Here is a 22739-nt window from a genome sequence, read left to right on the forward strand (position 1 = left end):
GAAGCAGGTGGCTGCCAGGAGTACCATTGTCTGTGTCCCCAGGTGTGTTACCCACCCCCAGGAGGGCACCAGTAACAGAGCAGAGACCCCCATGGGGGTCCACAGCCCTGCTTGCACTGGCTCCCCCGTCCAGACCAGCTCCCCGAGTCACGCTGAGGTGCCAGGGGGTGCCCATGGAGGGGGGGAAAGCCTGGGCACAGACAGCTGGCATGGACACCGACACTGTTAGTAGTTCAAGGTTTCTTTATTTTCATTTTCGTGGTGTGAATCGCTGCCGCTCTGCTGCTGCCCACCCACCTCCCTGCTCCGGGGCTCAGCCCCAGCTCCCACCCCAGCATCAGCTGCCTGCAGCCAGCCCTTGCCCCCGTCCCCCGGCTGCTGGGGACAGGCCAGCTAGGGAACGGGGACATATGGCCACCACCAGCCCAGCCAACACACTGCTGGGGCTGTCAGGGCCAGTCCCACGCCAGGCACAAGGTCGCTGCTGCTTTTTGGTGTGAGCGAAGGGAATAGAGCCAACATGCTCTGGCCAGGGCATGGACCAGGCAGCAGCACCGTTACAGCCAAACTCTGCTACTAGGACGTTTTTATTTTTTTTTGGTTTTCCCACAAGGGTCACCCAAACCACAGGCAGCAGGATGTGGCCTGAACCCTGCCTGCTCTTCTAGAACCCTGAGCTACACAGAAAATAGAGCGGGGTGCAGTAACGCAGCCCCAAAAAGCACAGAAAAGGGAGAGAGGTGGCCAGGCTCGAGGGGTAACGGGCATCGCCACCCTCCCCAGGCTGCTGCCCACCCATCCACGTGCTTCGTGGCGTAGTGGTGGTGGAGGGGGACATGGGGAACTCAGCACCGTCATGGGGCTGAACCAGGCTGCAGCTGGGCCCAGCGCAGCTGATGCTACATAGAGTTGGCCAGTGGTGCAAACTGCATGTGGAGGGAAGGAGGAAGGGCACTGCGAGGCCGGGGCATTTGCTTTTCACTGTCCCAGGCCCCAGCAGTACCAGAAACACGTGGCTGTGAGAAGCTGGGGGATGCCAGGTTGTTTGAGCGGTATATCCTCAACCCGCAAAGCCGTGCGGTGGCTTCTGTGGGCTGGCAGCGAGGGTAGCTGCCCTGTCCCCCGTGGAGATGGCTCCCGTACCCAGGGGGGCCGCGTCTGTCCAGTGCACAAGGGGACTCTGGGAGCGGGCAGAGCTTCGCCAGCACGGGCCACGGAGGAAAGCACGGCTCAGCCTTTGGTTGGAGCAGCCGCTCCTGAAATCCCCATGGCCCGATGAGCACCTAACAAGTTCACAGACTCGCCAGGCAGAGAAAGTCCCATTTCTCTGCGTTCAGTGTATGGAGGGGCCGCCGGCTCCCGCGAGGCGACCCACCGAGGTAAGGACGAGAGGTTTGCTGTGGAAAGCACATCCCTGCAGTTACAGCGGGGTGATGGACAACAGGGCCTTGGAGGGATTGTTAAATTACGCTCAGACACACTCACACACGCAGACACACACACAGGCTCTTCTGTAAACCAGACTCCAGAAGATCCCACAGATCCTTGATCCTTGGCTGATCCCACGGCCAGCGCTGGATGCGGCATCCTTACATGTTCCCGCGGTACGTGATGTTGGTGAAGGTAGACGTAGCTTCTTTGTATAAAGGGTTGTGGCCCTGGAAGAAGGAGGAAAAAGAGCATCGTCACTTTGTGCTTGGCATCAGCATTTGCTCTACTTTACAGCTGGGGAAACTGAGGCACCATTTCAGCATTGAGTGGTGGATCCATGTCTCCGCTCAAGCCTTCGGCTGCCCACTTTAATGGCTCCCCCTGAGGTTTCACGGGGGAGAGCAGGAAAAAGCTGCTGTGGAGGAGAGGAAAGGCAGCAGGAGCTCAGGAGCAGAGCGGCCTCCTGAAAGAGCCACCCCACCCCATCCCTTCCCTCAGGGAGGTGGAGGAGAGGTGGGGGACAGGCTCCAGTACCATCCCTGCCCCCTCCCTCGTGCTCCAGGTGCCTCAGCCCTTCCAGCATCCCGTGGCAGGAGGGACCTTCCACCTCACTCATGGGATGGAAACACTGGTGTGGGCAGTGAGTAAGAGGGTCACGCTGGTGACAAGTGCTTGGGATATGCTGGAGGTGGGAAAAGCATCTGGGATATCTGCTATCGCCTGTGCGCATCCCCTGTGACCACCGCGGGCTCCGGGAAGGGGTGTCCAGGCTGGCAGTGTCACCCCGAGTCCGGCCCGTGACACTGTGCCGTGCTTCAGAGAGGGATGAGGCAGGCTGGTCCCTAAGGACTGTGTCCCGAGACCACAGACAGCAACTGGACTCTCGTGCTGGGAACACTGGGATCTGGATCCACTCAACCCAGGGGCTGCAGGCTTCAGGGACTCCTGCCCGGCACACCTGACCCTCTGGCCCTCACCGTGTCCCACTTGGCCCTGGCCTTCTCCTCCTCGAAGCGGGCGAACTCTCGACGGTCATGGATGGTGATGAGGAGCTTCCAGATGAGCAGGGCGGCGAGGCCGATGAGCAGGATGGCACCCGTCACTGACAGCAGGACCACCAGGATGTCCGGCCCCTTCGGGCAGTCTGGCAGAGGGAGGAGGGCAGAGTTGGGGGGGGGCCTCAGCACCCCCGGGGCAATTAAAACCAGCTCTGGGGCTGCCTGGCCATGGGTACATGGGGCTCCTCTGGTCTCAGGAGGGCTTCATCCTCCCCTGGCAGGGAGCAGGAGCCTCCACCCTTGAGCGCAGCAGGCTCTAAAAAGGAGGATCCCATCCATGAGGTGCACGTGTCGAGACCCTCAAGCTCCTGTCTATAGGATGGGGGTCTGCACCCAAGTCTGGAGCAGCCCAGGTCAGGGGCATCACAGGTCCCACCCGCGCTGGGGGATGACACTGGAGACCAGGTCCTTGGGCTGCTGGAAGTTCATCCCCAAACCACCAGCCAGGGCTGACACCCCACACCGCCCCCGCCCTCCGGCTGTGCATCACCGCTGCACCCACAAACCGGGGCGGCGAGATCCGGTACAAACCCCAGCACCCACCCAGCTCCCCCCGCACGCTGCCGGGGCTCTGCAGCCCCCCCGGCCCTCGCCTGCCTCTTCTCCCCGGGTACGAGGGCCAGGGAGGGCGGGCTGCTGCCCTGCTGATGGCTGGCAGCTGCCTTCGGGACAGCTTTTGAAAGATCTGCGGCCGCACAGTCCCCAGCTCAGCTGGAAAACAGACCCCGAGGTCAGCGGAGACCCCGGAGCTGCTCCACGTGGCTGGGGGGGCTGCCGTATCTCAGCCCAGCATCGCTCCCACCAGGCTGATGGGAGGCAGCAGCTCTTAATGGCATCTTGAGAAAAATCACACCCACGGAGTCAGAAGCAGGATCAGGGCGGTGGCAAGGTTGAGCCCCCATCCTTGGCCTCAATGAGGGGGTAAAATAACCGAGCAAAGTGTGGAAATGTGAGACAGAGGCAGGAAATTTCAGCCCCAGTGGCACCGAGCAGGGAACAAAGCAGCATTTTAACCCCTCTCAGCCCCCGACCACCGTGTCCCGTGAGCCTGGCTGGGGTGGGAGGCTCAAAGGGGACTCAGAAAATCCCCCCATTTAGCACAGAAACCCAGCACGGCATGCTCTGCACCGCCTCCCGTGTGACCACAGCGGACGGATCTTACCAGGCTCCTCGATAACGTAAAGGATGGACTTGCCGCTGGAGTCCTCATAGTACTGGAAACGCACCACGCAGTCATCCTCGTCCTTGTAGGTGCAGTTGACGGCGTCCTTGCCCCTGTCGCCTGCCAGAGCGAAGGCTCAGAGCCCCCCATGCCAGGGGATGCACACGCGGAGGGAAAGCGGGCGGCATACGCACCCCGCCAGATTGCCACGCTTTAGGGCAGGGGTTTGGGTCTCCTCTCTTACCCAGTTCCTGCACCGTCTCGATTTCATCGCGGCACATGCGGCTGCAGGACTGCTGCTCCACCAGCGCTCCCCGCACAAACTTCTTGCACTCCACGCACTCCCTGAGGAAGAGGAAGGAGGTACTGTGAGCTCCTCCATGCTCTCCCCGGGGAAACCGTCACAATTCTTCATCTCAGGCTGCGGAAATAGCTGCAATCCCAACCCAACCGGGCTGCAGCCGGTGAGAGCTCCGGCCGGCACCACTGCGGGCTCCCCAGTGGGGTACGGCCCGTCTCCCACCTCTCTGCCCTCTCTCACTTTTTGATGGTGCAGGCGTCTGGGCACGTGGGACATTTCTCGCAGGTGTCGCCGTAGGAGCCGGGCTGGGTGCAGTCGCACTTGCCGCAGACGCAGGAGCCGTGGCCGCTGCACACCAGCCCGTTGCTGGACATGCAGGTGTCGGTGCGGGTGGTGCAGTTGCAGTAGTCGCCGGTCCAGTCCGAGTCGCACAGACAGTCCCCGCAGCTGCACTTTCCATGGCCTGGGGACAACCCAGAGGGCATCAGGACCCTCAAGTGTCCCCATAGATCCCATTAGCAATCACCCATGTGGGATATCCATGTACCCACAGTGGCAGCTCCACCTCTGTGGGCACGGCAAGGCAGACCAGCCACCCAGGACAACCATCCCTGGGGTGGACAGACAGCAGCTCACATCTAACCTTGACCTTTGCCATGTCCCCAACACCCTTATTCCACCCAAACTGGAAAAAAATGCCAAATTTCAGGCTGAGCTGCCCCAGCTCTGGCAGGTTGGCAGCAGCAGCAGCTGGAGATACTCAATCAGATCTGTCTCTGAGCTAGTCAAGCTTTGCCTTATAATTTCAGATTGATTCAGGACATCTGGTCAAACCCCACCAAATCCCACTCATTTCCCAGTCCCAGACCAGGCAGGGGAAACCGACTGCTGGGAAAAGCTGGACCAGCTCTGCGCACTCGCTGAGACTGGTTTAATCAGACAGACAGACAGACAGACGTGCTCAAATCCTGCCAAAGCCCGGGGCTGTTTGGATTGCGGTTTGATTTCAGCTCAAAGACAAGCCACGGTGAGCGGTGGAAATGCCGCGGAGCCGGCACACACCGACCCGTCCCAAGCCCCGAGCGCAGCGGGGTAGGTTGGGAACACTGCTCCCGGCGGGGGATCGGCCGGGCACCGTCCCCGCCATGGCCTCTGGGGCACCGGCATGAGAAATAGATGTGTAACCCCGTTAATGAGGAACTGGGGCTGAGTCACAGGAAAAATAGCGCCACGCTGGGTGACAAGGCATGGAAACAGACGGGGAAGCTGGGGAGAAGTGGCTCAAGGGATGGGATGGATGCCAACAGGGTCAGACAGATCGGGTTAATTAACAGCTTGCCCAGGATGGGGGCAGCGCTTCCTTATCACCCTTCAAACCTGGCAGCCCTTGTGCAAACAGGCAGCGGGAGCAGGGATGGGCGTCCGGCTCCCCAAGGGCACTGACTGTTCCGGGTGTGGGGGGAAAACCTTCAGTTTCCACCTCTGTTATCAGCAGGCTGTTAAGATAAGGGATCAATCCCAGCAGCGCAGAGTCAGCCGTGAGCCATGAAGTTGGGCTGGGGGGCAGGTGGGGGGGTCCCAAAACCAATTTGGGGACAGTGGGGAGCAGGAACCAAGTGTTATCTGTCCAACAGGTTTCATCTCGCCCGCGCTGGGCTCCAGCAGAATGGGACCAGCTTTGGCCCCTGACATTTTCCTGGGGAGTTTTGGCCTTGCACCACGAAAGCGGTGGCTTTTTTGGCACTGTGTTAGCAGCCACCTTGCCTGGGCTCCAGTGCTTACCGGAGACGTGCGTGGGATAAACCCTAGATGGGGGTTTCCAATAGGGAAGTGGCCCCGGCACATCAGGACATGTGAAACTGCTCTTGGGGTGGGTGTTTTGCAGAGAGGGGCTCCTTCCCCGGTTCCTGGCATGGGGGAAGTATCCAAGGACCTCCCCTCTCTCCCCAGTACTGCAGCCGGGGCTGGAGTGGGGGGTCTGGTAGCACATGGAAGAGATAAATATTCAGGAGGGCCGATGCCGTAATACCAGCGAGGTGGGAGGATTTGCTTCCCCAACTGCTTTTGCCAATGGGGAGTCTTCAAGAACTGGGGGGAGGATAAAAATTGCCTCTCCCCACCCCTCTCCCTCCACCCCATGCTTTCCTCCTGCAGAGCAATACCTCTGGTGTGTCGGGGGCTGCGATTCGAACAGGGGCTGGCTGGTCCCTGTTCCCTGGGGTGCCCACTGGCCACCCCCATGGGGCTCCTGAGTCTAAGCAGGGACCAAGGTCTGCTTTTAACCCTCAGAGCCCATCACCCTGCCACGGCTCTTGGGCACAGAAGGTGATACCAGCTGCCAAAAGGGGAATAATTCTCCCTGGCATCGCTTCAGACCTAGGGCTGGTCCAGGGAGAACCACAGCTGAGCAAGCTGGTGGGGACAATGCATGGGACAAGCCCCAAAATAGACGGTGTCTCCTTGTCCATGAGGTTGGTCGGCGTGAAAATGCCCTGAGCTGCCTCCCCTCCAAGCCCAGCACTCACCCGAGCACATCTGGCCCTTGAAGCGGACGCAGGAGAAGTCGTCGCACTCGCAGTACTTGCCCGTCACCTTCCCGAAGTCGCTGCTGTGGCACACGCACTGCCCGCAAATGCACTCGCCGCGCTGGCTGCAGAGGGGCTGGTCCCGCCGGGGGCTGCAGTTGTCCTGCTGCGAGGGGTTGTACTCCTCCTCCGAGCACTCGCAGTGCGAGCCCAGGCGCCCGGGGTTGCAGCGGCACACGCCGCACTCCAGCGTGCCGTTGCCTCGGCTGCAGGACGAGCTGTTGGCCTCGGCTTGGCTCTCGCAGGAGCAGTCGCAGTTGAAGTCCACCACCACCGTCAGGCTGTCCTTGAAGCCCACGGGTTTGATGGTGAAGGATTTCTGCGGCTCCCGCGGGCACCCCCGTACCTTGGCCTCGATGCTGAAGCTCACCTGGAGGGCAGAGGGGTGCATCAGGGCAGCAGGACCACCAGCACGACACGGGGGTACCCACTCCAGTCCACACCCAAGCTTAAGGAGCCCAGAAATGGGACCCACCAGGTCTCTTTGGGCTTTTCAAAGCTGTCCAGCCTGGTTTGGGTCAGGTCACCTGCCTGCCACAGTAACCAGGCTAAATCCCACGCACTGTGGCCAGCAGGCCAGGCTGAGTTAGAGGACCACAGAGTGTGCATCCAGCAGACTCAAAAATGCATTTTCCTCCTTGCACCCACCCAGCTGGACCCCTCTCTCCACCGCAAAGATGGTGACGCAGGGTCTGTGTCACCCAGGAGGTGGTGGGGCAAGCAGACGGGGCTGTTGGAGAGCATCAGCCGAGCTGGCAGCGCTGCTACACAGAGGTGGAGAAAATCCAACCCCATGCACAGAATCCTCACCGTGTCCCCGATCTTGAGCCCCATGCAAGACTTGAGCCCGGGGATGACCTCGTCGTTGAGGCAGGTGGCATTGAAGGCCAGGGACAGCTCTTCGGGGAGGTCACGCACCTCCAGCTCCACCTTGGAGCGGATTTTCTAAGGGAGGAGGGAGGAGAGAGGAGTGATGAAGATGACAGCACAGGCTGGGCATGGCTCAGGCCTGGGGAGGAGCCCCCCTGAGCACCACAGCGATGCTCCCACACACATGGGAAAGCGGCCAAGTGGCCCGAGTCTTTCTCAGGGCTTGACTACGTCATTCCCCACAGGGGAACGCCTTCGAGGATGGGAAGGAGCAGGCAGCGAAACACAGTGATCTCCCTTCCCCGGGGTCCCCGCAGGCGTGGGTGGAGGCAGGTGCTTGCAGCTGGTCCAGGGAGGATGCTCGGGGCTGGGGGAGCTGCCAAATCTGTGTGGGCTGCTTGCAGTGTGAAGCAGTGGCTATTTTTGGGAAGCAGAGAGCTGTGGGGCCATCACACTGCACACTCACCCCATAGGAGTCCACTATGAGCTGCAGGACGTTGCTGGAGTCTCTGGACAAGGTGCCCACGGTTGTGCCTGGGATCAGTTCACTGTAATTCTGGAGAAATATCATAAATGTGGTCTGCTTGTGCCATGGCTGGGCCAAACTCTGTCTGGGCACACAGGAGCTTCCCAAGGAGCTTTGATAGGTCAGGAGACCACCAAGCTATGTCCAGCTACCCATGGTCAGCTGCAAAGGGTGCTCCTCAGGACCCACCAGGCCAAGAAGGTGGCTTTGCACAGCAGCTGTTACCTGATAGAGACCAACAACTGTATCCGTCACAGCAAAGATCAAGTTGATGTTCTTCTGTGAGAGTTTCTGAGTCATCAGGCCCAGAGAGGGATAGTCCTGGGGAAGAGAAGAGACTATACTCTAGGAATACATACCTGCAACTATGCTGGTACCCATTATGCTCTGCAACCAGGCCCAGACCACCTTTCCCATCCCATGGAGACCCTCAACAGGAGCTCTGGGCTCCCCAGCCCCATGTGTGGGTCAGGATTTACCAGCGTGGTGGAGGCAGAGTAGAAATTATCCTCGTCAATGTGGCACTGGGCATCGTTGGGCTGCACGATGCCGGCCAGCCTGCCATCCAGCGCGATGTGGGTCTTGGCATCCGTGGTGAAGACGAGTAGGTGGGAAGCATCGTTCCTCCAGCCGATTTTCTCCTGCAGCAAAAGGCAGCTCCCAGTCATGCGGCAGCATGTGCCGAGGGCAGCCCTATGTGCCAGCACCCCACTGCTGCCACCCCGGGTCATGGCTTGGCCATAGGGACCAACCTGCCGCTGCAGAGGGAACCGAGGGTGATTGCTCTCCCAGGGAAGCGCTATGGGTGTGTGGGGGCTGTGGAGCCTGGGAGGTGGGCATGGGCTGCTTGTACAGGTGAAAGGCAGGTTTTAATTTGCTAGAGTGTTAATCAAGGTGGCTAATGACTGAGGCATGAAATCCCTCCCATTTCCAGCAAAATCAAGGTGCAGGCACAGGAGAAGATGTCCCATCTGGCCTGATGTGGGGTCATCATCAGTTCCCAAGCACCTGCTCTGTTCCTCTCTTGTCCCAGGACCACATAAGGGTCCTCGTCTTGCCTTGCCTAGTGGTCTAGAAATGTCCTAGTTGAATGTTCACCCACAGATCTGAGCCCCACAGCAGCTCCACAGGGCTTACAGCCCTGTCCTGGTGGGGTTGGGTGGTCTCTGCCAACCCACCAGTCCCAGCCTGATGACCCTCTCCCAGCCCCATGACCCATTCCCAGCCCCAGCCAGGCCTTCTTGCCCCTTACGTCGCACACGGTGGCCTGGATGATGGCATCGAAGCCGCCCTCAGGTGCATCGCGGTTCCGTGAGACGCTCTGCTTCCGCACTTCCTCATTGAAGCGGGTCACCTCGTCCGTGAGCGACAGGACGTGTTTGTAGCCAAACATGGGCAGGCAGGTTTCCCCGATCCTGCGGGAGGAGAGAAGTCAGGGCATGAGGCTCAGAGGGCTCATCCTGCTCCCATGCCCACCCTGCAGCCATCCCACGTCTCATGGTCCTGTCGAGGATGCATTGGAGGGACCCAACCATCCCAAGAGCTGGTGAAGGACCTTTTAAAAAAATCAATCACATGTTCTAGAGATGCTGGGCTCAGGTCAGCTCCCAGCCTTAGTCCTGCTGGGATTTTTAGAGGTCACTTTCTTTGAGCCTCAACATCTCTCCTGTAAAAATGGTGTAAAATTGTTTGTTCCCTTAAGAGCTTTCCAGTCACATTGATATTTTTAGTTTAGACCTGCTCCTCCTCCCTGTGCCAGCAGAACATGCAGTGCAGCAAGGTTTGAACTCTGCCCAAAATCAGGCACCCAAATCCCTACTGAAATCCATTGGTATGGATTTCCAGCCACGTTCCTGTGACGTCCCATTAACTTCCAGCTCTTACAGGACTCCCTCAGCCTGGGACTTACTCATAGCAAGGGTTCGTGATGGCTTGTGGAGGAGAGATATACATGTAGGGGGAAATGGGCTTGTCCACAAAGGCCCCAAAGCCAATGCGTAGGTTGCTGGTGAGCTTGCGCATCTCACTAGCCAGCTTTGTGCCCAGGTTCTGGATGTTCCTCAGATCGTCCTTCATGGAGTTGGACAGGTCCATCAGGTAGTAGATATCCACAGGGTAGTCTTCCACTTGACGCACTTGGACGCGAAAGATCTGCGAGTCATCTGTAATGTTACAGGGCAATGGAGTGAGAGATCTTCTCCTGGGAGGAGCAAAGGGGGCTCACCGCAGGACTAGGGAGAAAGTCAACCTATGGGGTCAGCAGGAACCCAAGGAGATGGTTTAGAGGTGCTGGGAGGAGAACATCACAGTTAAACAGACAGAAAAGGGGCAAAGCCCTTCGGGCAGGGTGCTTGCACAGGGGATATGCTCTGCGCTGCTTGGAGATGGCAAATGTGGCTCATGGCTCCTGTTCTCCAAACCTCTCATTACCAGGACGTGAGCAGAGCCCTCCGGCTCAGACCTGACCCCCAAGGTGTCCTGCATGAACAGTGTGACCAACACATGCTGAATGGAGTGAGTGAAACACCCAGTGTGTGGGCAGCAGGGGTTACAGGGATTACCAGGGGGCTGCATGGCTGCTTCGGACTTCTCTGAGCTCCCAAGGACTCTGAGCATCTCCTGGGGCCTCCCCTGTCCCTGTTCCTTCCCTCTCCTCTCAGCTCCTCCCAGCTTCTTCTGGGAAATTTTTTGTGAAATGTTTTCCATTGAAACAAAAGCCTCCTCAGACAGAGCCTTCTGGGGAACAGGCCAGTTTCGATGACTTTTGCACTTCAAAAAAAAAAAAAAAAAAGGCGAAAAACACTTTGGGTCGACCTTTTCTTTCTGCCTTTTAAAAGTGACAAAGGTTCTTTCTTGCTGTTCTTTGAAACAGCTTTGTGAAATGTAAGCTGGGGCACAGCTCCAGCCTTCTCAGAACACCTCAAATGCTGAAGAAAAAAGCTTTAATTGACCTTAAATTGTTATGGTTTTCATATTTCCTTCTAAATCTGCATGTCACGTTCTAACTTTCAGGATGGAGAAAGTTTCAAAATCTATGAGAGCCCAAAGTCCTCCATCCCCCCTCCAGCTGCATTGCTGGAGCACCATCACATAGTTGAGGTCCCAATTTTGTGCCCAGAAAGCATCTGTTTCTCCTTCTTGAGCTAAAACTGTGAGGACTCTGAGCTTGTGGGACATGGGCTGTGACCTGTCCTACTTATACCCTTCAGCATTTTGTCTTGATTCACGAGTCAAGGCTGATAACTCCTGTCAAGCCTTCTCGGTTGGGCAGAGAGGATACCAAGCTGGGGTTGTCTTCTGCTGCTTCCAAGGAACAGGGACTTACAGCACTGCGTGCTGCCTCTGTTCCTCTCCAGAGCAGCACACCTACCTGCCTCCTGCCAAATATCTTCAGACCTAAATAAAGCAAGGGCCACTTAGAAGCTGCATGTCCCCATTGCGTGGGGACACTTCAGACTGCTGTCATTCAGTTGGGTCAGGACTCCTCTCGGCCAGGCCCAGGGATGTGCCCAGCGTGCCACGTGCTATCAGCCACCGATATCTGGCCCCAGGGCTTTAATGAGCACAAAGAACCAAAATTATTCCTGCTGAGACTGGAAGAGCCATCCATGGGTGGATGGCCTGGGGAGCGGGGGGGCGCTACGTGCGGGGCAGAGCACGGTGATGGCACCACTTACTCCACATTCCCCAAACCCATTTCGTGACCTTGGGTGAGCGGTGCCTGTTAGTTTTGCCTCCTGCCTGGCAGCGCTTGAAATTCCTTGATGCTGGCAAACGACCATAACAGTTAATTGGTTCCAGCCTGCCTGGCTGAAACAAGCCCGGGAAATTACAGGGACCTGTTGGCAGCCCAACCCCACCAGCTGCTCTACGGCTCGTTAGACACGAGCTGACTTCCACCAAAGCGTTCGGAGTACAGCGGCAGCAGCTAAAATCTAAATGGCTTTATAAAACGAGCCCATGCGTTGTTGAAGTCGCATCCCCATCCCGCCCCTTCGGATAACACGGGATTGAGCCAAGACACTGAAGAGCAGAAATCAGCTTGCAGACAGCCTGGCTGCCCACCAGGGATGTTCTGTGAGGGTTCAGTGCAGCCCCCAGCGTGACCTTGCCCCCGATGGACAGGAGACAGCCTTGGCCAGCGAGGCAGAGTGATGGCTCACTCATGGCTTAAGCCCTTTGGGTTATTCTCACGGCATCTCCCCTTCCTGCGGCAGTTTGGGGGCTCTTACCTGGCCGCAGGTTCAGTTGTATTTTCTGGGGGCTCATCTGGGTGGTGGTGGAGCCCCCCGAGCCCTTGTCACTGAGGGGTCGGTTCTCCAGGATGGTCACGCTGCTGGTGGGGAACTCGATGTAGTCGCGCCCACAGCCATTTTGCAGGAGGTTGGCGAGCAGGTCACAGCGAGGGGACGACTGCGCAAAAACCTGCAGGAGGAGGAGACAGTCAGGAGCCAGCTCCCCCCAGGAACTCTCAGGGTTATGCCAGGAGGAGGAGGGAAGGCCCCCCTTTTCCCCAGAAAGCCCCTGCTTTATTACACCTAACACAAGACCAGGGTAAGAGGCTTTTTGGGGCACGTGGTCCCTGCTCGAGGGAGGTGGATATGGGATCAGCAAGTCCTGCTGGGGCTCAGAGCAGGTTTTGGTCTGCTGCGCTCCCCAGTGGAGCTCAGCAACCCCTGCCAAGAAGGGGCGATGGATAATATATCCCTGCCAACCCCCCTCCTGACTCCTAGCTGGAGCCTCAGGTTTGGTTTTTGGCAAAGCTAAATGGAAAGCGCATCTGCGTGGGATGGCTAGAAGAGGGTGAGGTGGGATGTGAACACGGCAGGCTCGGGGTGAGGGGCAGAGTCTAGGACTTTTTTTTTTTTTTTAATTATTTTCTAAACTTTGGCAAAGGACGAGCCACCTTTCCCCCCTATTTTCTTGACACTTGCCCTTTGAAATCTCACTGCGAGCAAGGAACAGCCCTGCGGCAGGTGAGCCCATCACGTGGAGTGGTGCTCGGTTCCTGTCCGAGAACGGGTCAGGCTTATCTCCAGCTCTCCAGCTTCCTGCCGGATGGAGCCGGCCGGGAGAAAGGAGAACCAAAAAAGGAATGAAAGAGCAAAAAGGCAACGGGGCTGCGGGAGAAGCCGTCAAGTGCCCGTCAGGGGCAGGAAGCACAAAGTGTGGCGTCACGGTGGGGCTCCGGGCCTGTCCCTCCTTTCCTAGAAAGCTCCCGGCTCCTCGCCCTTATCGCGGTACATTCAGAAGGGCTCCCGGCGCTCGGGTTTCTCATGAGGACAAATAGGGGAAGAATTTCTTTCCCAGCCCAACGCTGCCAGGATCTGCTGCCGCGTGTTCCCAGCCAGGCAGCAGCCGCCCTCCCCTCCAAAGGGTTTCTCCATCTCCCTCCTCCAGCCCAGATCTTTGTACAGTCAAAGTCCAACGGCAGATGACCAGCTCAGCCTTTCCCTGCAGCAAAAGGAGGCGGCACAGATCCTGGCGGGGCTGGTTCAGCTCCCTCCCTGCTCCCAGGAATATGGATCCCAACGCTGCAGCCTCCCAGCACTGCGGAGGTTGCCCATCTGAGACACCATCTCCCCTACGTTCAGGCTGGCTGAACTCAGGAATAAATTTGTGCATTTTACGCAAACAAGTAGAAAAAACGCCAACGGTGTGAGGAGGCCCTGGCTGGCCCACAGCCCTCTGGAAACGGTGGCCAGGCGATAGCCAGAAAATACATCAGCAGGCGTGTTCCTCCCCGGCGGCCTCCCGCTCCCACCCTCACCGCCTGGACAGCACGCTGTCGGTGAAGAGGACAAGTCATCCCTCTAAATTAGCTCCCTCGCACCCACCCACCCCACAGGCTCGCCCCACGGGGCTCCCGGCTGCGAAAAGAGGTGCCTGGTTTAGTCCAGATCCCATCAATCATCACGTACATTCCTGTTCCAGGCAGGGAAATCACTGGAAAAATATGCGGGTGAAAAGCAGGCTGGGCAGGCAGGTTTTTAACTGTGGTGCTGGGCTCTTGGGTGATACCTGGAGATCCTGGGCAGTTCCCAGGACCTCAAAGGCCGTGTAGCACCTTATGGGATTAGCAGCATCATTCCTGCTGCGAGATTCCCATGGAGAAGCTATTTAACCCCAGGGCTGCATCCTTCCCCTTGAGCCCTAAATATTACGATTGACTCAGGACTCACAGGAGCCTCCCCAGCAACAAAATTACTGCAAAAGGCAAAGGAAAAAGTTACTGTGCCATCGAAGGGGTATTTGGCTATGGGGCCCTCGTAGCCCCCGGTCTGTTTTTAACCCCGGTCTCCGCCAGCCTTACTGGGGAGGGCAGCGGCAACTTGGGCACAGCCCCAGGTAGGAGCGACCTGGAGGCAGCCCAGGCTCACTGGTGACAAATTTGCAGCACGGGGACTTCATCCGCCGACGCACTCCCTGCAAACCCCGCTTCCCCATCAGCACAGTCCTGACAGCACGGGCTGCCCGCCGCGGAGATGCTGCGGGGGGGTGCGTGTTCCCACCCCGCTATCACAAGCCCCTGCCTGAGAGGCTCCCCCAGCTCCACCTCCCCTTCGGGCATCTCTGTCCCGCTGCAGGGAAGGAGGTTTCAGCTCAGTATCTGCTCAGGCTCCTTCCAGGATGGGAAACGGGATGATTTAATCCCCTGACGGCTGCCTCCGAAGCCCGTAAGCGAGGGCAGGGTCTGCCCCAGCTCCATCCCCCAGCTCCCTGCTGGGTGGGGAGTGGGGAGGCTGTAAGAAGTCACACAACCCCAGGGCATCTCCGTTTTCATCTTGAAGGCAACCACATGCAGCATCAGCTTCTCTGCAGGAGAGCTCCCGGGAGGACCCAAAGCACAGATGCCTCTGCAGATTAAGCTAAAACCTTCCAGCAGCTTCCCGAAAAATCAAACCCTGGTCCAGCCTTGCCTCCACCTTTCCTCCAAGGGAGCCAGAGTGGGTGAGACCCTGAAAGATTTATCACGATAATCTCCAAAGTGAGAGATTTTTAGAGCCACATCTTAGTGTTAGGGCTTGGCTGACTTTTTCCAAAAGGAAAAGTGAGCGGATGGGCACTTTGTTGGTAAGAGCGGTCAAGGTTTCTGAAAAATAAATAAAACTCAATTCTTCCCTGCGTCAGCGCTCGGTGGGGTCAGTGATCACAAGAAACCACAATGAAATCCTTCTCCTGTCCAAAGCCAGGATGGAGCAGGAGTCACTGATAACTCCTGGCTCCTTGGAAAGGCGGGGTGGGTGGGAGAGGGCTGCAGTGGGAGCAGATGGAGCACAAATAAGGGCACTGTCCCTTTAAAAAAAGCAGGGGGTGCAGACCTCCCCCACCCCAGGGAAATTAAACAAACCCACAGAAAAAAAACCCTCATTTGCTAAATTAAGCCAATGTGGTCCAGATGTCGGAGGCAGAGTTGCTGAGTGGAGCTTGCACAGCCCAGCTCTCCGGGGGCCGGCTGCTGGCAGCGGGACGCCTCCCTCGCTGCTTGTCACGTCTGTCCACGAGCACAGCCCGGAGCAGCACTGGAAATATTTCCTTTTTTGGAAACCTTTGCTGATCTGGGAGGATAAAAATCCCCATCACAGCCCCCACCGCAGCGTCAAGACACCAACCCGGCCCAGGATCAGTGGCTGGGAAGGAGCAAGGCCCCTTATCACGCTCGCTGTGCGGTTTGGCCACTCCTTGCGGGAGATAAGACAGGGCAGGAGCATCTTTATTCACACCGAGATCCTGGCGGTATCTGATGGGCACAGCGAGCAGAGGCATCCCCTCCAGGTACGCACTGACCCCAAAGCAACGGGCCACGTAGGACGCAACGGGCCATGTAGGCACCATCCGACAGCGTTTTCCAGCTTGGATGACTTTTTCCCAGGTTTTTTCCCCACTCACAGTGGGCACCACGGGCACAGCCGGATGAAGCAGGGATGGAGAAGCAGAAAGCAAGAAAAGCCTTTCCAGAGGGGAAACTGTTCCCGGCTGCGAATCCCTGAAAGAGGTTTCTCAGGGTTTCGTCACCTCTCCCCATCCCAGCCTCACCTCCCCAGTCTCTGCCCTGGGGTGTTGGGAAACTCCCTCCTCTTACGCCTGGACTAACCTCCAGGGCAGCATTTTTGGAGGGGAGCGTGGCAGATCTTCCAGGCTCTCACCCACCCAAACGGGGTGATTGTAAAGCCACAGCTCAGCTCTCACATTCTCGTTAGCTCAGTAACCAAAAGCAGGCACCCTGTCTTCCTTCCCACTTCTTTCCAAAAAAAAAAAAAAAAGGCTTTTAAACCTCTAACTTCTAATCAGTATTTTGTCTTCCTCTCCCCAGGCCCCCTTCCCTTTCCAGCCCTTCCAGCAATTAAACTCCCTTTGCCTGAGCTTTACAATGGCTTTTCAAGAAGCAAACCAAAAGTAAACTAAGTTTTCAAATGTACATTTTTTTTTTTTTTGAGAGACAAAGCAAATTCCCAGTGAAAACATCAGCGTTTCCCAGCCAGCTCGATGTAGGCACTCGGATAAGAGGCAGATTTTCAGAGCAAGGCAGGAAGGGGCAGCCCGAGCCCCGTAACGTGCATCTCGGGCTGTGGTCAGAGCCAGATGCCGCCGAGGAATGTGTTTAGACATGGTGGGAACAGATGGAGACGAAGCTTGTGGCTGTAACGCAGGGACCAGCACCCATCCCACAGCCCAGAGGCTCGTCCCTTCCTACACACCCCCTTGTCCCGCTCAGGGACGCGTTTCAGCCCTGCTCAGTCTCCCCCAGCTCTTACCGCCTCGGAGCACCATGCGCAGAGGGGGCTCACGGCCAGGCACTGCTTGCAGGAGTTCACCCCGCGGGTGGTGCAGATGTTACCCCCTGAAACAGCAAAACAGAGAGCGGTTACAACCTGCAGAGCCCAAAACCTACGTGTGCTGAAGTGTCTCAGTGCTCAGCCAGCAGCTTCAGGAGCAGGGGCAGCCCCATTCCCCCCATCCCACCAGGGCTCTGCTCTAACCCTTCCCCAATCCCAAAACCTGAGTGCTGTCTCCCTGCCCCTTTTATAACCACCTCCCCAGCCCGGTACCAGCTGGGCTTCATCCTGCTCAGCACCGAGCATCGTTTCCCACCTGCCAGCTCCTTAAAGGGTCCCCCCCATCCCTGCAACCTTGCACACGTATTGGAGTGAAGCCCCCAGTGCCAGTGGGGACACACATCTCCCCTTGTGCCTCCCTGCAGACATTTTGGGGCAGGAGGGAGGGGGCCGGGGTGAATTCCCAGGGGTGCTGCGTGGTACCCACAGCCCTGCCAGCGGCTGGGGAACTGCCACCTCTTCCCACCTTCCCCGACCCAGGGTGGTCAGTGCTTTCTTGTGCAGACGCTAAACTCAGCGGCTGGTCTTGGCTCGGGTTCAAACCCAGGGAAAGGAGGGGAGGGAAAGGGCACGAGTCCACAAAGGTGCTGGTGGCAGTTTGTGCCAATGCCCTGGGCAAAGGTTGGGCTCCGTCGGTGGAAGTGGCAGTGGGGACTTTGGGAGATGCATAATGGCACCAGTCCTGATGGTCAGAGGCCAGTGGGTCTGTGTGGGGACTTAAAGGGCCCCAAAATGCCCGCAGGGGCCTTGGGGCAGTGTCGGATCTCGCCGGGGCAGGAGGAGCTCTGCTGGCACAGGCGGGACCCTGCGGCTCTGCGGTTCCCGCTGCCGATGGCCGACGCAGCGAGCGGCTGGGGGCATGGCCGCGGTGCCGTCACCCTCGGCTCTTCCTCCCTCTGGGACACGAGTGTCTTGGCAGAGTTTTAGGATTCCCTGGGCAGAGCAGACTGTAGCCATGTGCCTGCCTGGCTCGGGGAACGCTACAGCCCGGGGAGCCCGGGGGATGCCAGCACAAAGCAGCGGGCACTGGGGTCTCCCCTTTGCCCTGTGTCCCCCCATCCCTGCTCAGGGCTCTCCCCGGCAGCCGCAGGCAGAAAAAGCAGCGTTTTCTATAGCTGCAGGAAATGCAACACAGAGCAGAAAGAGGAAATGGTGAAACGATATCGTCAGATCTTTGGGCAGAACCACCGTGACGCCACTGTGCGCTCGTGCCCGCTGGCACGCAGCCCGGGAGCGCGAGAGTGCATGGGGGGTGTGTGTGGGGGGGTGTGTGTGCGCGTGTGAGCACAGCGGCCGTGTATGCAGTGTGTCACAGATGCGCGTGTCTGTACGAGGTTGGCGTCACAGGCTGAGCTGGACACGCTGTGGCTGTCCCGAAGGCTAACGGTTGCCTGGGGACGCGCCCCAGGGCACTGGGGACGGTGTGCCCTGTCGGACCTCTGACACCCCCACTCCCCACTCGTCCCACGCAGGGAGGGGCTAAACTAAACGCTAAAATCCAACAACTGCCTGGCTCAGCACCAGTTTTGGGGTTGCATCCGCTCCCAGAGCTCTCGCCATACACCAAAATACCCAGCTACAGCCTGGGAGGATGGGGAAGATTTTAAATTTAGCGTTGCCCAAAAGAGCGACGGGTTGATCTCCAGTGCTTTCTGCACCGAGGACACTTAGCGATGTGTTAGCAGCACTATTGCGTCCTTGGGGGGACAGGTCTGGAGAGCCGGGGCTTGGCGGGGACAAAGCAAAGGGCTCTCAGAAAGCAGCAGTGGCACCGACAGCGCCGGCTCCTGCTTCTCACGCTGCTCCTGCCGGCGTCCCTGTGAAATCCCTCCTGCCTTGCCAAGCGCCGGCAGCTGCAGCTCAATGCCGGGGCACGTGCCCTGGATTTGCGCTGTGCCATGCCTTGGATTTGCGCTGTGCCGTGCAGCTGGGAGCCGGTTCTGGCGCGGCTGGCAGCGGCTCAGCCCCTTGGGGACAGCAGGGGAGGCATTGCCCTGGCAGCCCTCGAGGACGGGGACGGCCCCGGCGGCTTTTGAGGTGCTCGGGATTAAACTCTCAGAGCTGCCAACCCCCAGGGCCATGTGCTCGAACATGGGAACAGCTTCCAAAACTGCAGGTCCCTGGGGAGCCCCGATGCTTTGATACCCGGACCAGCACCACAGCCCCTCAGTCGGGGACGCGGGGAGAGGTGCCAAGTAGCTGCTTGCCCCGTGCCAGGAGTTTCATTGCTTTCCGCTCTCACGTCTCTCCCCGTAGCCACCGTGTCCAGCTGCTGACTGGCGGCCGCGGTGGCTGTGGCCCTGGCTGGGGCAGGGTCATGGCACCGGTACCACCAGCAGCGCTCCTGGCCCAGACTCCTATTTAATGTCAGTGTGGGTTTTCCCCCGCAGGGGTGGGTTTTAGCTCACTGGAGGATGGTTTAGCGACCTGGCTCTGCCCCAACACCCAGCACCCCACTGGTAGGAGCTCCTGCCACCCATGGGTGCCCCAGCCTTGCTCCCAGCCTGGGGACAGGACCCAGCAGCATCTGGGATGTGAGATGCACTGGTCCAAATCCTATCCCAAACAAGGTTTCGCCTGCAACTTGAGCCAGGTCTCTCAGCTGCTCCCTGCCTCAGTTTCCCCTGTGCAACGTGAGGTTGTAGGGAAACACACGCTATGCAGCTACAGCCCCCACCCGAGCGGTGCCGTGTGATGGGACCGGAATTTCTGCTGGTTTGAGATTGGGCAGAGACTCCAGAACCACCAGCTCTGCCCGTGCAACCGCTGGCGTAAACCCAGCCCCTGGGGACCAGCCGGGTCCTGGCCAGACCCGGCTGCACCGAAACACGACGTGGAGGATTTCCAAGCTCCTGTCTGCCGGCCGAGCCCCCGGCTGCCTCCGCTTTGCCTGGGCATGCCACGAAACCTGAGCTTTGGGGCTAATGAGGCCCGGGATGGTCCCTCTGGGCTGGAGGGCTCATCTGCTCCCCCGCAGCTGGTACGCATTACCTCCTGCCTGCGCACAGCCTTTCCGCACTGGTGGTTTCCTCTGCTCCCCTTCTGCCGCCACCCCACAGCCCAGCGAGGCCTTGATCTGCCCCCCCCCCACCATGCTGGAGATGTAATCCCAATTTTCTGGCAGATTTTGTCACGACGGCCAGGAGCCGGGCTGTCCCGCCCGGGCAGAGCAGCAGCCCCACGGCCGGGGAGCAGCACACGGGGTTAGACGGGGCTGCAGCATGGAGGGTCCCTACGGAAGGGGTGCTGCCATGCCCGAGGCTGCCCTGGGGTCTGCTGTCACACTGTGCCACCTTGCCATTGCTGGCAGCGGTGGCTTTGCCCAGGGCGTCCCCACAGGTGGGTACCGGCCCCCTTGGGCTGCCTGAAGCCCCAGCCCCGGGGTGTTCGCCCCAGATGCAGCCCCATGAATTGCTCCATGACAGAACCATGTGCCCGGGGATGGAGGACCCTTCCCCACCCTCCAGCACCCTATGGAGCCATTCTTGGCTGCACTTAACCCAGGGTTGGATGGGGCAGGGCCGTCCCTTCCCCCTGGGAAGGGGCCGAATTCCCCCGGGCGCCAGCAGTGATTAACAGAGGGGAGTTATCACCAGCCAAACACGCAGCTCGTCCCGCTTGGAGCAGGCAGCCTCACCCCCCTCACTGCAGGGAAATGTCTCGATTTTGGCATTTCCAGCAGCATTTGCCTGGCTGGACGCAGGGTGCGGTGTCAGGAGGGCTTCGCGGGAGGAAGGGGGGACGCTGGGGCGATGTAGGAGTAAAAGCACAGGCGGAGGAGAGCGGAGGATGCTGCGGCTTGAGCCCCTTCAGGCTTTGGCCCTGTGGGCGCCCAGCAGCGCTTCCCCGGCTCAAGACACTGCTTGGCCATGAGCAGGTTAACAAGAACCCAGCACAGCCTGAACTAGCCTTTTTTAAAACACTTAAAACTGGCGTTTTTCAGTTTGTTTGGTTTTTCTTTTTTCATTTTTGAGGCTTGTTTTTCCAGCCATAAAAAACTAATAAACCGAAGTACGAAAGCCGCATTTTTTCACTACGAAAGCAGCTGGTCTCACATAACGATCTGATCCTAAAGGCTCGAGCTTTAAAAAAAAAAAAAACCCAAAAGAAATCTTAGCACACGAAATATAGGGAAACGGGTAGCACGGGAACCACCCGCCTGGGGCCGGGCAGAGCCCTGGCCCCGAGTGAGGTGAAACGATGGACTCGAAATACCCCAGACGTCTGGGGCTGAGCATCACCCTTCCCTGGCTGGAGAAAATTACTCAGTTCTCGAGCCTGCACGCCACATAACCTCCTCTACGGGCCGCGTGAGCCAGCCACACACTTTGTTTTTCCCTTCTCTGCCAATTTAAGCAAGAATGTGCGCACAGAAAACTTTGATAAAGATATTTTAGAAGACTTGATGGAGACACAAACCATACTGACTTACTCTCTGGCCTTTCTGGTTGACTAAGCGATAAGGATATGGGTTTTTCTGGCTGATCTCCTGCCCACGCCATCCTGGGGCTGTGCCTTTTCCCTGAACCTCTTCCTGTCTGCCAGCATCTTCCCGGAGAGGGGATGCCCCAAACGGAGCTCAGCTGAATACAGGCAGCGATGCACAGGACCAGAGAAATCACCTGTACGGCCCCAAACTGCCGCTTTAGAAACACAAACTCTTCCAGGGGTTATCCTGTGTCCTGTCCTGATGAGAGCTCTGTACTGATGAGAGCTCACTCCGGCAGAGATCGGAGCCTCAGGCTCTTCCTGCGAATTCAACAAAGTCTGGAATTCTTTAGACAGAACAATGTTGCCCCAAACCTCCTCCAGTGGGGCCTCGAAAACAATGGGACTGATTTATAAATCAGGAGCTGAAAACACTGCAGCATTTTGCAGTTGCCAGATGCGCTTTGAGCCCCGGGAACACACCTGGGGAGGAGATAACGCTTTTCTAGGCTTCTTCTCCATGCTTCAGACATTGGAAGTTTGTGGGTTTTTTTTAAAATACAAAGTATTTTAGGTCCTGAAATCACCTGATGCCAGAAATCAGAGTTTATAAAGAAAAGCACCAAAGTAGCATGAGAAAAAATAACACAGGACAGCAACGCTGACATAAATACAGCCCATGCCCTTAAAGTGACAGGGATACAGGGACTACCTGCCCTGCAAACTCCCCCAGCGTATTTTCTGTTTATGAAGGATGGAGCTCAAGTCACGCCCCAGTCCTTCCATTACAAACCAGTGTCCGGAGCCAAACGCGGCGTAGGTAGGGAACGTAAACTTGCCGCACCCGATGTGAGAATAACGCACCAAATCATCTCTTGACCGTGTAACATCTTTGAGAAACCCTCCTGGCCCCGACCCAGCCGAAGCCCAACCAGCTTGAGCCGAGCTTTGTACTTGGGAACTCTGCCCAGGTTTCAGGCTGCCACCTCCCGCTCCGAGTGATTTTCCCAGGAAATCACAGACCCTGGGAATGCAGAAAGTCCTGGGATCTGGGGAAATAACAGGCAATAGAACCACTAAATGACCTGGCTTTAAGCAAGTGACAAGGCTACAGGCTGTAAACCTACCCCAGCCGCCAGCAGCGCAGAGCACGAGGATCCCCGCAGCCACGCAGAGTTTTCCCATCTTCTTCTCCGAGCCCCGAACCTGGGGGGCTGCTTGGACCAGCCCCGCCGTGAGCGATGGAGAGCAGCTCTGGGGCAGCCGGAGGTTTTGAGCAGTCCAGGAGATGAATCATGAGTCTGGGTGTATGACACACAGGGCGAGCGGGGCCGGCGGAGGAAACGGCGCTGGCTCGTCACTCCGTTTTGAGTCAGGAGTGCCCCCGCCCGCTCTGCCTGTAGCTCCTCAGGCTTTTTTTTTTTTTTTTTTTTTTTTCCTCTCTCACAACTCAGGCAAGGACCTAATAAACCCCCCCCGGCAGCAAGTACGAAGCGCTGGTGACCTACAGCCCTGGGGCTGGTAAGAGGCTCTTTCCCATC

At 58.1% G+C, this 22739-nt stretch overlaps 1 protein-coding gene across 1 annotated transcript; it reads right to left on the reverse strand.

Annotated features, from left to right (window-relative positions):
- Positions 1-227: 227 nt before the first annotated feature.
- ITGB3 (integrin subunit beta 3) lies at positions 228-22739 on the reverse strand. The gene is made up of 15 exons (XM_074562184.1): positions 22326-22739; positions 16690-16775; positions 12166-12358; positions 9843-10095; positions 9186-9348; positions 8413-8574; positions 8159-8254; positions 7874-7963; positions 7348-7482; positions 6478-6907; positions 4193-4415; positions 3896-3996; positions 3652-3771; positions 2409-2575; positions 228-1658 (listed from the first exon to the last, which is right to left on the reverse strand). Exons 1-15 carry the CDS (start codon positions 22381-22383, stop codon positions 1590-1592), a joined length of 2346 nt encoding a protein of 781 aa, XP_074418285.1. The 5' UTR covers positions 22384-22739; the 3' UTR covers positions 228-1589.

Source organism: Larus michahellis, chromosome 18 (assembly GCF_964199755.1).
Source record: "Larus michahellis chromosome 18, bLarMic1.1, whole genome shotgun sequence".
Classification (NCBI taxonomy): Eukaryota; Metazoa; Chordata; class Aves; order Charadriiformes; family Laridae; genus Larus; species Larus michahellis.

Excerpts from the sequence above, each read along its gene's own strand:
- ITGB3 (XM_074562184.1), bottom strand. The coding sequence starts at position 22,383 with ATGGGAAAACTCTGCGTGGCTGCGGGGATCCTCGTGCTCTGCGCTGCT. Across the intron at positions 3,997-4,192 it reads GACGCCTGCACCATCAAAAA|GGAGTGCGTGGAGTGCAAGA; the intron begins GTGAGAGAGGGC and ends CCTCTTCCTCAG. Across the intron at positions 3,772-3,895 it reads CGAGACGGTGCAGGAACTGG|GCGACAGGGGCAAGGACGCC; the intron begins GTAAGAGAGGAG and ends TCGCTCTGGCAG.